The sequence below is a fragment of the Haemaphysalis longicornis genome, unplaced genomic scaffold, assembly GCF_048455015.1.
Source record: "Haemaphysalis longicornis isolate Haplotype H1 unplaced genomic scaffold, Haemaphysalis longicornis Haplotype H1 scaffold_13, whole genome shotgun sequence".
Lineage (NCBI taxonomy): Eukaryota > Metazoa > Arthropoda > Arachnida > Ixodida > Ixodidae > Haemaphysalis > Haemaphysalis longicornis.
In genome coordinates, this window is record NW_027526233.1 from 59,246,035 (window position 1) to 59,262,521 (window position 16,487).

Genomic DNA, 16,487 nt, shown 5'->3' on the forward strand with positions numbered 1-16,487 from the left:
ACCGTAACTCTCCCGTGAAAGTGAGCTTGTCTGTGTTCGCCAACGGAGGCGCGAGCGCACGTGCACTGCGAGGGGGAGATCACGCAAGGGATCACGCCACGAACGCAGGCAGTCGTTCTCGGAGATCGAAGAACGCAATGTACAGTGCTCACGGATTGAAACGCGACACTGCGAGCGCGTGGCCTGTGGCAGATGCAGCGCCGCCCGTGGACGCCCGTGGAAGCGAGGTGTTGCATTGTGGCATGGAGGAAAAATTTCCTCCATGCATTGTGGTATACGGCGAGGGTGAGAGCGGTTTGCCCGTAGACTTTCTGCTTCCGGTTGCCAATGAGCGGGACTGTGGTTCCCCGCAGCGACAGCGGGGCGCTGCAAGACTGGAGCGCTGGAGCGCGTGTGTGCGCCGACGGGAGTTTCCCGGCGGTGCGCGCAGCCAATTTCGCGATATCGTCTGCTCGCGCGCTCTTGTTACGCGTGCCGTTCCGATGCGGCATAGATAATATGCATGTAAGGCACGGTCACGCTTATCTGAATAACACGAACGTCTGCACGAAGGAATAGCAAACTTTATTCCAGGATGATACAAACTAAAAAAAAAGGAAGGACGCATTTTTTGCAAGCACGTTCGCGTGTAGTATTTCGTTAGGGGCATTAGTATTTCGTCGGCTCTCCTCCCGCGGCCACAACTTCAGCCATTCTGCATGGCAGACTGTCGTACAGGCTCGTGGCGAAACTGGAGCAAGCCGCCAGCCTCTGCCCTTCCGCGTGCACCGCCGCCCATAGGTCGTCCGCAGAACACCGTTGCGGTGGCTAGCGAGAAAGGGCTTTATTTCCGCCCAAACCATTTCGATGATGTTCATGTCCGGACCTTGCGGCGGCCAGTCGAGCACCATGACACACCTCTCCTCCAGGAGGTTGGAGACGCATGCAGCAGTGTGGACGGGGCTACGGTCATGTTGGTAAAAAAAACGCCGTCGGCAAACGGACCGTCCAGCGCGTACGGCAACATGACGGTGCCCAGCAGGTCTTTGTAAGTGGCAGCGTTGAACCGGCTGTCCAGGAGTACGAGTGGACCCAAGCCGTCTTTGGAGATGGCGCCCCACACGCACACTGCACACCGGCCGCTGCTGGCAACACGCTGGATATTCGAGGCGTCCAACCTGGGTAAAGCAGGCACAGCAGAAGACAATATAATTTTAGATTACAGCGACCCGTGAAGGCATTACAGTACCGCGATAATGCTTGAATGCGCGCCTGCGTGTTGCCCAGGGGGCAGAGAGCGCCGGTTCTTTAAGCTATGCGAACTGCGTGCATAAGCCGCTGCCCACAAAAAGCTTCAAAGTGTGTCAGGTTGGCCGAGGGTGCCAGATCCTTATGGGACTCCGCCAAGATACTAATCATAGAAGGGATGGCAGCGGCGTGGAGAGCTCGCGTCGCGGCCGCAATGCGGGCCCACCCTTAAGACTCCGCGGTGAGAGCTCGCGAGGATGAAGAAAGACGCCAGCGTCGGCAGCAATCTAAAGCCAGAACCAGCATCGACCCGGAGGCAGCATCAGCGGCGAGGTCCCGCGCAGCCGAAGCAAAACGGGCTCGTCGACATGTGGATGCCGAAGTGAGAGCCCACGAAGCAGTAGCGGCACGCAAGCGGCGGCAAGAGAACCTCGAATCGGAGCGGGTGCGGGATAATTGCATCGATATGTAAATAATAAACATCAAGTATATAAGTGTATATATAGTCACCCCTATAACAACGTCTCGAGTCTTTATACGATGTGTGGTCGAATCTTTCATGGTGTTAGGATTGGCCAACACAGGTCTGGCAAAAATTCCTCGCAAGCTCTAGAGCAAGGTGTGCGTGGATGAATCACCCAGAGGCACGATGAGGCAAGAAACCCTGGCGCCAACGGCGGAGGTTTCAAGGGGCGCTTCTATATCCTCGGTTCACCGGACGCTGCGGGCCACTTCTTTCCTTCATACACGTATGAAAGAAGGGTCCACCGAAAGGAAGCTGCGGTTTCAAGTGCCCAAGCTCTTCGGTTTCCAACCGTCGGCGAGAGCAGGAGGTCACTCGTCTTCATGTGCTGGGAGCCGAGCTGAAATTCCGTTCTCACGGGGCCTCCAAAATGAAGACTTGCGCTAAGTGGTGCAACTCCGGCACAAGACACGATCGATGACGTGGATATTCACCGTTTTCCTTCGACCGAGTAGTCCGTGTGCATCAGCCACGCCTCATGTCGTGGGCGGTACATCAAGTGTCGTCCACTGCCCACCTGATTGGACAACCTGCGTGAAGTTAAATTCCGTAGCCAGGGATCTGGGGAATACGAACTCGTTTTAAACGACTGTATTCGTGTTATTCTCGTTCTCCTGTCTCGACTGTCATCATGTAGAATAAACCTCCTGTACAGTTTCCTCTTAAGCTGTCATCTCGAGTCTCTAGTCCGACACCATGCCGAGCCGGGACCTGCGGGCCTGAACGGGTCAACAACCCAAGGGCCCCTCATCACTAACACTGGTTGGCAGCAGCTGGGATGGACCGTGCCTCATCGTGCTGTCTCTGCGGGTGAGCGTTTGGCTTTTGCTATAGGATTCGCCAGGCTTCAGATTTTGAGAGAATAATCTTGCACTGGGAATCACGCGCTTGTCAATTGAGAAGGGTTAATCTCCCGACATTGCTTGGAAGCAGAGCCAAAGCAAAGCATGGAAAGCGGGGTCATGGACCCTATGAAATTGCCAAAGTCGGACTTGCTCTTGTTATGCGAGGAACTGTCAGTAGAAGTGCAAAGCAAAATAACAAAAAAAACTGTGCAAGATCATTCCTAAAAGCGTCGAGAATAACGACGAGCTTGTACATGCATGGAACTTGATTCGAGAAGCTAAGAGCAAGCGAAACAGGAACAGAAACGACTTCAGGAGGAATCTGAACAAGAGTAGGAGAAAGAGAAGGAACGGAAAGAATGGGAACCTGAAAAAGCTGAAAGAGAGCTAAAGCGACTGTAGCTTGAAAAGGAAATACGAAAAGATGGCGGTAGCGCGAGAGCCGAGACTCCTGAAAGAACGTGCGAGGCAGTATCGTATCGGATGGATAAGTTCATGCATCCATATGAAACTGGACGGGACATAGGACTGTACCTAGGAAATTTTGAGAGAACTTGTGAACGGGAAAACTTTGCTCGCGGTACTTGGACACAACGGCTTCTAACACTCTTGCTATGTGAAGTAGCTGGAGTGATAGCGAGACTTAGTACGGAGGATGCGGCGGATTACGAGAAATCAAAGCCAGCCTGCTAAAGAGATACAGGCTTTCAGCTGAAGCTTTCCGCCAACGTTTTAGAAGCTCAAGCAAAGGCGATAGCGAGGGCTATCCGGATTTCGCGTATGGCCTTAAGACTAACCTTTTGGAGTGGCTTAAGGGAGCAGGGGCCTATGAAAGCCGTGATGGAGTTGTCGAATGCATTTGCCTTGAGCAATTTTATCGAAGCATCCCCCAAGCGGTGAAGCTGTGGGTTCAAGACAGGGAAAATGTCGGCACAGTTGAAAGAGCCACAGAGCTAGCGGAAGAGTACGCTACTCGCAGAAGGTTGAGAAGGTGAGTGCGCATCACACGCTAGAAACGGGACGCGGAGTCAAGTTCCCAGCAAAAAGAACCTTTCTTCGAAAAGTTCCGTGCAGGCGGAGGCGCCAAAAAGAGTGCCGGAAAAGCGGGAAGATCAGTCGAAGAGAGAGGGTGCAGATAAAGCAGGAAAAAAATAGTTTGAGGCTAGTAGGCCACTTCGCTGCTACAACTGCAATGGAGTCGGGCACTTTGCAGCCAAATGCACAAAACCTAGGGTACTGTTCAAGTACGTCGATGATAGCGACGAAAATCTAGAGCTCCATAGGCCATACTTGCACAAACTGCAAGTCAATGGAAAATCTTGCAATGTGCTTCGGGATAGCGCCGCAACGATGGACGTTGTCCATCCGTCCTACGTTGCAGCAGACGATTTCACGGGGGAAGTCACATGGATAAAACAGGCGGTGGAGGAACACAGTGTATGCCTGCCAATGGTTCGGGTGAGGATTTGCGGGCCGTTTGGGGAGCTGATCACTGAAGCCGCAGTCTCGAAGGCCCTGCCACTTCAATACCCTTACCTCTTCTCAAATCGATCGGATCAATTGCTTAACGAAGGAGGCCAGAAACTCGGAGAGGGAGTGGTGCAAGCTTTGAAAAGGTCTAAGACTCACCAGCTCGCCTCTCGGTTAAGTCAGATTCCCGAACCTAAAGTCGCCAGAGAGGCACATGCCAACCTACCATTGGAAACACTTGAGGAGGAAGAAGTGACGGGTTGTCAAAGGCAGACAGCTGCACAAGGCTATGACCGAACAGGGACTTCGATCACTGAGCCAGCAAATGAAGCAGAGAGTTCTGAAGGGGCAGTGTTATCACCAGCTTCACGCAGCATTGATCGCCTTCTTAAGGTTAACAGGGAGTCACTAATAAAAGAACAGAGAGAGGACCTCACTTTGGAGAGATTGCACGTTACGGCCAAAGAAGGCATTGCTCGACGCAATATAACTGTGCATGAGAAAGGAGGCTTACTGTATCGCCACTACCAGGACAAAAAAGGCAAAACACTCGATCAGTTGGTCGTGCCGGAAAGATACAGAGCGGACATTGTGAGTCTGTGTCACGGGAATGGCTGGTCAGGACATCTTGGGATCAATAAAACAAAAGAGCGGCTGCTAATGGAATATTATTGGCCAGGATGTTTCAAAGACGCGGAGCACTATGTGAAATCATGCGATGCGTGCCAGCGTGTGGGCAAATCGGGGGAGACATGGAAGGCTCCACTGAAAATTGTGCCACTAATCTCGGAACCTTTCCGTCGGCTTGTAATAGACACAGTAGGCCCTTGCCCAAGACTAAGTCAGGCTACAAGTACCTGCTTACTACGCTGTGTCCAGCCACAAAATTTCCCGAAGCCATTCCGTTGAAAGAACTGAGCTCCTCAGAGACAGTTGACACTCTTATATCGGTGTTCGCGCGTATAGGATTTCCGGCCGAAATCCAGACGGATCAGGCAACAGTTTTTACGAGCGCTTTGACTACCACGTTCCTAGAGAGGTGCGGAGTAAAGCTGCTACACAGCTCAGTGTATCATCCGCAGTCTAACAGTGTGGAAAAATGGCATTCGGTTCTAAAGCGGGTGCTACGTGCTCTGTGCTATGAGCACAAAGAGGACTGGGAGGACTGTCTGCCGGCCACATTATTTGCTTTGCATACGGTTCCAAACGAAGCTACGGGTTTCACCCCAGCGGAACTTTTGTACGGAAGAGCCCTGCGCTCCCCCCTCCGAATGCTGAGAGAAATGTGGGAGGGCACAGGAGAGAACTAGACAGTGGTAGAGTACGTGCTTCAACTACTGGACCGCCTTAACAGTACGAGGGAGATAGTAAACCGCAATATGAAAGCTTCCCAGGAGGCTTCCAAAGTCTACTATGACAGAAACGCCCGCCTTCGAACTTTCCGCGTGGCCGATCGCGTCATGATTCTTCGGCCATCGAGGAAAAATAAGCTGGACGTTCACTGGGACAGTCCTGTAGAAGTTACGCAGAAACTTTCTGAGACAAATTACGTGCTAAAGATTCCAGGAAGAAGGAAGCAGGTCAGAACTTATCTCTGCAATCTCATGAAGTCGTACATGGAACGCAGCGGGATCGTAAATATAATGCTAAACGAACCCGAGGAGCTCAATGGCGAGATTTTAGATTGGAAGGGGAACGCAGGCGATAGCGTCAGCATGGAGAAAATCTTGGCTCTTTCTGTAAATACAGAATTTCTGAGTTCGGGCCAGATTAACGCTCTAAAGCAGCTGTTAAGCGAATTCGCTGACCGATTCAGCAGCCGTCCATTAAAGACACACCTCCTGACGCACGAAATAGAGCTCACGTCTGACGAGCCGATACGGCCAAAACCATACAGGGTATCACCTCGGCAGAAGGAGATAATGGAAGCTGAAATACACCGCATGCCTAACTTGGGGGTAATAGAGCCAGCTGAGAGTGACTAGACCTCACCGCTGATTTTAGTTGAGGCACCAGGCAAAGAGCCTCGTCCCTGTGTAGACTACCGAAAGCTGAATGCTATTACTAGGTACCAACTATACCCGATTCCCAACATAGAAGAAAGACTAGAAAGTGTGAGCGGCGCAAAATTCATTTCCACCCTCGACCTCGTACGCGGATATTGGCAAGTACCGCTCTCAGAAAGTGCGAGCAGGTATGCCGCTTTCATCTCGCCGGTTGGCACCTTTCGACCCTTAATGCTTAGTTTTGGGCTGAAGAATGCCCCCTTCAGTTTATTTAAACTCATGGACATCGTATTCAGGGATATACAGGGCTTTGCTCTCCCTTATTTGGACGACGTCGCTATATTTCAAGAAACGTGGGAAGAACATCTAGAACACCTTAAGAGCGTGTTGTCTAGATTGCGAGGGGCCGGACTAACTATGAAAGCGGAAAAGTGTAGGTTTGGTTGCGCTCACGTGGCTTACTTGGACCATGTTGTCGGCAAGAGAACTAGGAGTCCATCAGAGGTAAAAATTGCTCCTTTCGTGGCATTTCCCCAGCCTCAAACTAAGGCGGACATTCGATCCTTTTTGGGACTGGTCGGATATTACCAGCGGTATATCCCGAACTATTCACAGCTGACAAGCCCCTTAACTGACGCGTTACGAAAGGGAGCACCCACTGAAGTACCCTGGGATGCCGAAAAAGAAAACGCCTTCAAGGGTCTGAAGGCAGTGCTTATGTACCGACCTCTGCTCCGAACCCCTGACTATTCTAAAGAGTTTATAGTCCAGTGTGACACCAGTGATAGAGGAATGGGTGTTGTCTTAAGCCAAGTGGGCGACGACCGCGAAGAACACCCGATTCTGTACGTCAGCCGTAAGCTGACCTGTATAGAGGAAACGTACAGCGCTTCGGAAAAAGAGTGCGCCTGTTTTGTATGGGCGGCGCAGAAGTTGTCGTGTTACTTGTATGGAGCAAAGTTCATCTTTGAGACCGACCATTGCCCTCTCACGTGGTTGAGGCAAATGTCCCCCAAAAATGGTCGCTTGCTCAGATGGAGTCTAGCTCTCCAGGGGTATAATTTCTCTGTACGCTACAAGAAGGGAAAACTGCATGCGAATGCTGATGGCTTAAACCGACTGTTATGAGGAAACTCAGTTGGATCGCCTCCAGGGTTTCTTTTTATTTTAGCCTTGTTTAGGGCAGTCCGCCAGGGGCGTTTTCTACAGGACCTATACCCTCGCTTTGGCGGCACCAAAATTCAGCCAAAATCAATTAGCTTCTGTAGTAAAAGTTTGTTGTCGCTGCAAGAAGCCTGGTGGGTCTTTGGTGAATTCTGAACGCTTGCGTGTGGGGTGGTGCAGTGTTGCATGGGATAGCCCACTGGTGCTTTCCTTTGTTAATTGTTCAAGATCGTATGTTCCTTGGTGCAAGCCAGTTCCAGGCTCATCTCTTCCTGCCCAGCGGTGGTCAACGCTGGACATTCGAGATTTTTCGGGCCGCGGAGGAGCTGTTAGAATCGGCCAACACAGGAATTTCTCGCAAGCCCTAGAGCAAGGTGTGCGTGGATGAATCACCCAGAGGCACGAGGAGGCAATAAACCCTGGCGCCAACGGCGGTGGTTTCAAGGGGCGGCTTCTATATCCTCGGTTCCCCGGACGCTGCGGGCCACTTCTTTCCTTCATACACGTATGAAAGAAGGGTCCACCGAAACGAAGCTGCGGTTTCAAGTGCCCAAGCTCTTCGGTTTCCAACCATCGGCGAGAGCAGGAGGTCACTCGTCTTCATGTGCTGGGAGGCGAATTGAAATTCCGTTCTCACGGGACCTCCAAAATGAAGACTTGCGCGAAGTGGTGCGGCTACGGCACAAGACACGATCGATGACGTGGATATTCACCCTTTCCATGGACCGAAGTGGTCCGTGTGCATCAGCCACGCCTCATGTCGTGGGCGGTACATCAAGTGTCGTCCACTACCCACCTGATTGGACACTTTGTGTGAAGTTAAATTCCCTAGCCAGGGATCTGGGGAATACGAACTCTATTTAAACGACTGTATTCGTGTTATTCTTTTTCTACTATCTCAACTGTCATCATGTAGAATAAACCTCCTGTACAGTTTTCTCTTAAGCTGTCATCTCGAGTCTCTAGTCTGACACCATGCCGAGCCGGGACCTGCGGGCCTGAACGAGTCAACAACCCAGGGGCCCCTCATCTCTAACAACGGTTTTACCGATAAGCATTGGAGCTTCGCCACACTCATCATCATTGACTTCGTGGAGATGGCGGGATTTTTTCCTTCTTTCGGGCTTTATAAAATAATTACCGACTTATCAACCAGATAAACTATGAAAATTCTGTGAATTTAAGGCAGTGTACGCTGTGCAAGCAAAAAGGGGACCTCGACAAATTCACTTCAGCGTCCATTGAAAGCTACAAAGCGGTACGTGCAAGTACTCTCGTTGAAAGAGAAAGTCGTTGAGTATGCCCGCGTTCGCATTCAGCTCGGCGCTACCTACGATGTAGTGTGCACAGTGGCCACTTTTACGTTCACGCAAGTTTACGGAAAGGTTTGTTAGACTTTTTACGGTGTAATCTCGTTGCGGAGATGCGTTATGAATTGGCCTGTGGTGAAATGTAGGCACGGTGTCACGAAACGTGCAAAAAGCCGTACGGTGCGTTTTAGGTAGGGGGTAATTTCACGACCCCATAAGAGAGGAAGCAGCTGTACTGTTAACGCTATGCCGGTGAAGGCGGAAAATAAACGATTCTGCTGACGCGAGCATGAAGTGTGCAGTAATATATTAGCCGTGCTTGCTGTATGCGCTTGTAGACGCACGTATTCGTCAACACCCGCCGCCTTGGCTCAGTGGCTAGGGCGTAGTGCTTCTGAGCCTAAGTAAGCGGGGCCGATTTGCAGCCGCGGCGGCTGTTTTTTTATGGAGGCGAAAAAAAAGAAAACGCCCGTGTGTACGGTATTTAGGCGCACGTTAAAGATACCCTGGTGGTCAAACTTAATACGGCGCCCTCCACTACGGCGCGCACACCTCATAATTGACGGACGCCGTCAAAGCGCTTAGGTGAAAACGTATGTTCATATTGCAGGATATTCGTTGGGCATAGAACAGCTTTGCTCGTTGCAGCCGAGGTATGCAGTTTTCTTTTTTTTTAATTAGCTAAGCCTTTGTTCTGCATTACCCTATCCGCAAACTGTTTATGCTGGTACGCAAGACAGTGCAGCTTGTCAGTGAGACCGAGTGAATCTTGCGAAGCACCATGAATCCTACCAGTTTCAGCTATCATTTCGCTTTCTACAGGTTTTCGAGAGTGAGAAATTTGGTTCGCCATGGACAGAAGCATATTCCGACATGAAACGATAACAGTAACGGATCCCCAATGTCTCGTAAAAATAGTTTTTTGAAGCGTGCAGTCAACGTTATTTCAAACATCATTTCCATGTGTTGGAATGTCGCTGCATTAGCTGTAGATTCGAGCCAACGAAAATAGTTGAAAATTACGATATAGTTAGTTTTGTCTGTCTTGTAGTGTAGTTGTATATAGAACAAAATAAACCGTAAAGTTTGAATCTACATGTATTTGACTTGTTCTTATAAGTTGTTGCTTTTTTGCTTTTGCAGGTGCAGACCCAGGAGCTGAGGAAAAAATCGAGCCAAGATGTTCCTGGCATGTAGCGCGATGGGCAGGTTGTTGTAGTACTTACCTTGGAGGTTATAAACCGTTAAAAAAAGTCATTTTCAAGCTTTGCGACTGCGTGTCTTCTGGTTTGCATGCTATACTTAGGCAACATGTAATGCGCAGTGTGCTAGATATATATTTAGTACAGCATATTTGTTTTCGCCAGCCTGCTCAACTGTTGAAAACGTCAATTTTTCAAGCCAACCATTCGTCCTTTAACATACATTGCTGGAAATTTTGTCTTAGCAATTTAATGGAAATATCCCAAGCATACTCGGTATATATCCATAAAGAAGATAGTGTAGGTTTCAGTTTTCTAGTAAACCTGAGTACCTGTACTTGCTGCCAATCTCAGTGCTTTATGGCTTCTGTATAATGCTTGTATTATTGCCTCTGTATTATGCGTCTGTAGCATCACTGTTCGCACTCTTGGGAAGACAACTATGAATAATCTGCGGTGTTGTCTGTCCGCAGAGTCCATGGTGCAAGCATTTACAATTAGGGTTGTGCTAAAACTAGCTGCAGAAGGGGCTTTTCCATCGAGTATTCTTAAAGCTGGAGTAGTGCTGCAAGACATGTTATCAATAAAGCACTGAGGCTTACAGCGAGTACAGGTTCTCCCTGATTCGAAAAATTTGGGACTATGAACGGACGTCTGGGGGACATCCATTATCCCTATTTCGTAATCCCCTGGACGTCCCCTGTACAGTTCGGTTTGGAAATGTCTGATTTTGAACAACCGCCGGATATCGGAAAATTCGATTGGGACGTCTGTCCGACGTTCGTAGGATAATCAATTCCTTTGCATCGGACCATCCCACGGACGTCTGTAAAACGTCAGCTGGCTTTCTGCAGATGCCTTACGGACGTCCATATGTCCGGATCGGATGTCCGACGGACGTTCGATAGACGTCTGTGGTACAAAGGGTAATGTCTGAGGAACTTTAACGTGATTTTTACACAAGCATGAATTAGTTATGGTTCAAGTTTAAACAAGCAATGGCGTTTTGCGAAGCCAACTTCTTTCCTTCTAAATGAAATTCTACATAGCGGAAAGCGCCTTGGATTACATTTGCTATCATCGATATTAAATAAAAGTTAGAAAGAATACGAGAAAAAAGAAATAATTCAGCAGACAAAAGCCAGCTCGCGTGAACATAAAAGCTCCAAATAAAAAAGGCAGAGATAATTTCATTTCAACAACGCTTGAAAGTTTTCTGAAGCAAATTGTGCAATAAGTATTTCCAATTTTTTTTATACGTGTTACTCTCGTTGTAGCCCTCCTACAACGTATCCCTCAGCAATGCCGGGGTTGACATAAGAGGGTCGGGCATTTCAAACATGATTTTGAAAATGGACGTCAAAAAAGTGCCGGTCCTGTAATATATCAAATGTTTTCTTTAGGTAATACTCTAAACTGCTAGTTCCATTCTTGTATGCAATCTTTACAATGCCCCTCAGGACGGCCATCCTGCCCGAAGATAGGCTTTGTGGACGCCTTACTCCCATGCATAACGGCGGCAACAAACTCCACGCAGGCCAAACTCACTAACAAGTTGTTGCTGCACATTGGTGGAACACATTCTCAAAAAAGCAACAATATTCTATTTACAAGAAAACAATCTTCTGAACCCGAAAACAACAGGGTCTTTGTAAGGGTTTGTCCCCGGTGACTCAGCATCTTGAAATATCTCATGCTTTTGCATCACGAATAGATTCTAATCTCCAAGTTGATCCAATATTTATTGACTTCACTAAAGCCTTTGAAGTGGTACGGCATAGCAAATTTTGAAAAAAAAATGAAGTTAATTAGCATTTATTACAAAATAATACTGATAATACCGTGGGAAGCAGCTTATGTATCCAATCGCGGTCAGTAGATATCCATTCAGAAATCGGGATCTGACCATCTCAACGTTTTTTCCGGTGTCCTACAGGTTTCCGTCTTGGGCCTCTTATTGTTACTTGTATGTTTAATGACGTTGCTTACTGCGTTAGAGATGGATTTGCCTGGCTTCTCTCAATAAAATACAGAGTGACGTCACTGAAGCACGGAAGTGAGCGAAGGCAGCCATTTTGGTGTTCATCAGTGTTGGCAAACTGCCGCTTCTCCGGCATCACCACTAACATTGACGAGGTCATTTGGCAAACAGCACTCTCAAAGATGCCATAACACTGCCTCTTCGGACAAACTTATGCAACTGAAATGCTGCTAAGCACGTTATCTTTCATTCGCGTTTGGAACAACGCCAAGCGCGCAGCCAGAGAGCAGGTGAACAAGCTGAGACCACCACAGTTGAGCTACAGAAAACGCATTAGCAACAAACGTGCGGCGCCCATAAACTGTCGCATTGTAAACAAATATCACGTGATGCGAACTGACCAATAATCACGGTGGCGGAATGGAAGAATACGAGAAAATTGCCGATTCTCTGGTACCTTATCTAGTCACTCTAGGGTTACCGTTTGACTGTTTGCGACGATAGCGTTGCTTATTCAGTTGTGCGTAATACCTCGGAATAATTAAAAATATATTCTTCTTTCTGTAGGACATGTCGTTGGTGTAACACCTGACACTTAAACATTAAACAAGTAAAACAAACCGAACGAGCATAACTCAGAGGTCACCCGTACAATTTACTTACACATTGAAGGGCTCCGAAGTGGGGCGAGCAAATCCTATAAAATATTAGGCCCAACTTTCCCGCATATGTTGAAATGGGATGCTCAAATACAAAACACGTAACCAAAGCATTGAGACAATAGTACTTCCTCCGCAGGAAATTGTCGGCAGCACAGTTTCACGTCAAACTAACAGCTTATAAAACGCACATAAAAACCATCCCCGAGCATGTCAGCATAATTTGGAACCAACATAAACAACATCTTGTACACAAAGTAGAACAGAAATTCAGAATGAGGCGCTTCGTTTTATTTACTCTGGTTTATTGATTGCAGGGTTTAAAGCACCGAAGCAACACAGCCGATGTGGCGCGCCGTAAGCTCCGGATTAATGTTGACCCCATGGGTATCTTTACCGCGCGCCGAAATCTCGTACAAACGGGCGTTTTTGCTTTTCGGCTCAATCAGAAAGCGGTTGCCACGGCCGGGAATCGAACCCATGTGCTCGTGCTCAGCAGCGTTTCTGCTTACACTGAACATTCTAGAAACTACAGCGTAACTTCACTGCGCATTCGAGCACGAATTATAACCTTGTCGTCACGTCGTTGTGCTTGCATCAAACCTCCACATCGGCACTCGACAAGGACCAATCATGAAAAAACATATAAGGCCATTTAACACTCGTAAAAATACATTCATGTATTTTTTTTCTCTCATCAATTGAAACGTGGAACGTATTACACCCCGACGTTAATCGGAACGGTTGACCGCTTCGATAAGAAGGCAGAATCGTGGTTCACTTCATCCCTGGAACAGTAAAGGCCTTTGGAAAATGTGTACAGGTGCCGTCAAAAGGATGTAGAACCGGTCTTGTGAATTTGCAAATATTTCCTATGGAAACTGCCTGCTTGCATTGGTATGCGCCTAAAGGGACCCTGCAACATTCTTTGAGCAGTGCCAGTAAGCCTACGCGACCTTTAGATTACACTGCAAGGAATACGTGAGCCAAATATTACACGTGCACGTGAAGCGGTGAGCGCGCTAATCGATGTGAAAGACGCGAAAAAACCAACTGCTCTCTCTTCAGTTGTCCTCATTATGCAACCCCTGGCATGGCCTAAGGGACGTCACATAGGCCATGGCGGCCAGATCGGCTGTCACTGGTCAACTTCGTGGCTAGGTTCTCCCATTTCTGTCGTCGTCATCGCTGTGTACGAACCTCTTCTATGCCTGAACGTGTAGGCACAGTTTTGCCGTTTCTTTTGTGTTTTGAGTGCGCTCGGAGTTTGAGTGAGGAGCTCAATACTTCCCCGCCAACGGGACTACTCGACTGCAAACGTTTAATGCTCCAAAAACGCCCTACCAGCCCGAGCGCTCACTTGCGAGCAGGCACCCATGCCTGCATTTTTGTGGCACCAGACCGGAAATAGACCCCTCCGCGTTGCGGAGAAAAGGAAAAAACTACCCGGCATGTGATATATCGAAGGCCATCGAAGAGAACGCCGCTATCCGCCCCCCTCTACGGGAGAGAGCGCGCAGATTTCGTCGCGTTGTCCGCGGTCGAGTTGAGAGGGAACCAATATGCCCGATTTCTCATCGCGCGTAGTTTCGTTAATTGTGAACGGGTTTTCATAATTCTTACTGGAGGAGATTTCTGGGACAATAGACTTTATCCCAAAATACATTACCAGTAGTCGAGAGCAAGTGTTGCAGGGTCCCTTTAAGGGAGTCATCCCAAATAGAAAAAGCTTCCTGTAAACTTGTTGTGGCTGTCATGAAGCGATTCAGACACCTGGTTTGTGATATTCACAAATCCTGCTCTCCATATCTGATGATGGCACCTGTACATTCATTCCTCCTGTTCTTGTGCCTATTACAGCCGCGAATACAAGGCAGAGCACCTCGTCACCTGTTCCTGCCAGCTTGCTTTTAATTTTAGACTTCATAGCAATTTTTTACCAGATGATGTTTAGTATTTAGAAGTGTCTCAATGTGTTATGTGTGTTAGAGTAGTCTGTACAATGTTATTATAACTTGTTTTTGCCACAGCTGTGTGGAAACTAAACCGCACGGCTTAGAAAACGGTAATGTACTTTTTTGCGTGCTGTCGCATTGACGTGGTTATTTGGGGATGGTTTTTTATTTTATCGTTGAGCAAGTACCGACGCGAAAGTGCACTCAAAGTTGTACCCATGCTTAGTGTACCCTATTTTGTATTCATGCATGTAGCGCGTCGCGAGCGCCTACTTCCTGTAGGAGTCTGACAAGGCTTGCAGTATTGATAAATAAATGAGCACTCTCCCTAAGGCAGGGGCGGGTGGGCAAGAAACAAGTTGCGCCCTGCACGTGTGTCTTGAAGCAGGGCGGATACCAGAGGAAGCCCGCAATGGCAATTGGCGCACATAAGGTATCACCACCTGGGAGAGTGCATTTTTAATTAACGGCGAAGCTGTCGGGCAATCAATGGGTTCCGGAGTCCGAAAATCCCTGACAAATAAAAAATACCCAGCGCACGTGAGCGCGTGCCTCGCGGCGATCACCCGATCATGTAAAAAAAAATATATTCCGAGCACTCGCGAGCATGTTCCTCACGGCGACCGCCCAGCGTTCCGGTGACGTTTCTCAAGCCAAGCATTGGCCAAGACTGGCCAAGATGTGCAAAAAAAGTCCAGCGTTCACATTAATCCGAACCATCAACCGCCCTGATGGTTCGGAATGTTGCGCACTGCTGTGAGACATTCGAAGTTTACGCATTGGTGTGCCCTTAATTTTTTGGTGCTTGGATTTCGTTTCTCCGTGACATTGTAAACGAAGCCTATACTGAAAAGTGCCACAAAGAATAGGACACATTCTAATCACGTCAAGAAGAACCAAGTCAAGCTTTGTGACCCTCAGCTGAGCCCCAATCATGACGGTTCGCAATACTGCCTGGAACATCCACTAGAGCAAAAACCCACTTTGTTAATTTCACGCCCAACTTGTTTACTACGTCATCTGTAACGTCATTTCTTAATATGTCACTGTCATATAAAAACTTGAATGCAATTATGATTTCAATATCACTAATAAGGTGCGACGGTATATTCAGTCTAACGTCCTACGTCAAAATCTATCACTCGCTTACACCTTTTTTATAAAGGCGATAGAAGGCGCAAACAATGTTTTAACTATAGAAACGAATCTCTTAATGCGAGTTTTTCGTGTGTTGACAGTTTCCTAAGCGCACGTATTACTCGTGCGTAATGCTCTATGAGAAGCGTATATTCCTGACCAGTTTACCTATGACTAGTCTGCCTAGGACGAGTGGCCTTGTGACGAGTGGGACAAGACCCGTATTAATCGTGTATCCGGCATCGTGTGTACATAATAGTAAATTTCAAGACTTTTCCTCCTCCAGGAATGCACCGCCGTGTCTCGTGTTGCAGTGATGGACATGGCAATAGTGATGTCGAAATTATGTACACTTTCTGTACAGGAATATATACAGCCTTTATACAAGACAACTGAGGTTGCACGTAGTGTCCCCTAGTTAGTGCTTGCTGTGGTCAAACCGGCACCCCGGGACTGTGCCATCGACATGGAGCAAGTTGGACAGCAAAAACCATCTTACTCTCAAAGGACCAAACGTCATGCTCAGCCCATCGAGAGAAAGAGGGGACAGCCCAATTGAACTAAACTCAACCCCGCATCAGTAGGCAAGGGCCAATTAACGTTTGCCTGCATTTTCTATGCGAGGTTTTCTCTAGTGTGCCGGCTTGCTTTAACTCGTGAAAAAAAACAGCGAAAAAATTCGACCACCGAAGCAACCGCCTTCGTCCGGCAAAAATTCGTCTCTACCCACACTTTGCTATCAACATGCCGCGTAATAACTACTATTTTGCAGTGCTCTGCAACAGCTGCCTTATCATTCGCAGTCGGTTGAGCGTGGCTCGACTATCGCGTTGCCACAAAGAAGTCGGCTCTTTTTTCATTCATTTATGCTTGTTAAATAAACCTTGTCGCTGAAGCCGGGAATTTAAAAGACTGAATTCAATGCGGCACGTGGGGGCCAAAGCCAGTACTACTGGCCATTAGAAAGAAAGCTGGACATGCTAGCATATTACGATTTATCTGCTGGTT

General features: G+C 48.1%; 1 protein-coding gene across 1 annotated transcript; it reads left to right on the forward strand.

Moving 5' to 3' along the window:
- The first annotated feature begins 3,945 nt into the window (after positions 1–3,945).
- On the forward strand, positions 3,946–9,742 carry LOC144163853 (uncharacterized). Its single transcript, XM_077694534.1, has 2 exons — positions 3,946–4,797; positions 9,689–9,742. The coding sequence occupies exons 1-2, from the start codon at positions 3,946–3,948 to the stop codon at positions 9,740–9,742; spliced, it is 906 nt and encodes a 301-aa protein (XP_077550660.1).
- The last annotated feature ends 6,745 nt before the right edge of the window (positions 9,743–16,487 follow it).

Excerpts from the sequence above, each read along its gene's own strand:
- LOC144163853 (XM_077694534.1), top strand. The coding sequence starts at position 3,946 with ATGGACGTTGTCCATCCGTCCTACGTTGCAGCAGACGATTTCACGGGG. Across the intron at positions 4,798-9,688 it reads CATGCGATGCGTGCCAGCGT|GTGCAGACCCAGGAGCTGAG; the intron begins GTGGGCAAATCG and ends TTGCTTTTGCAG.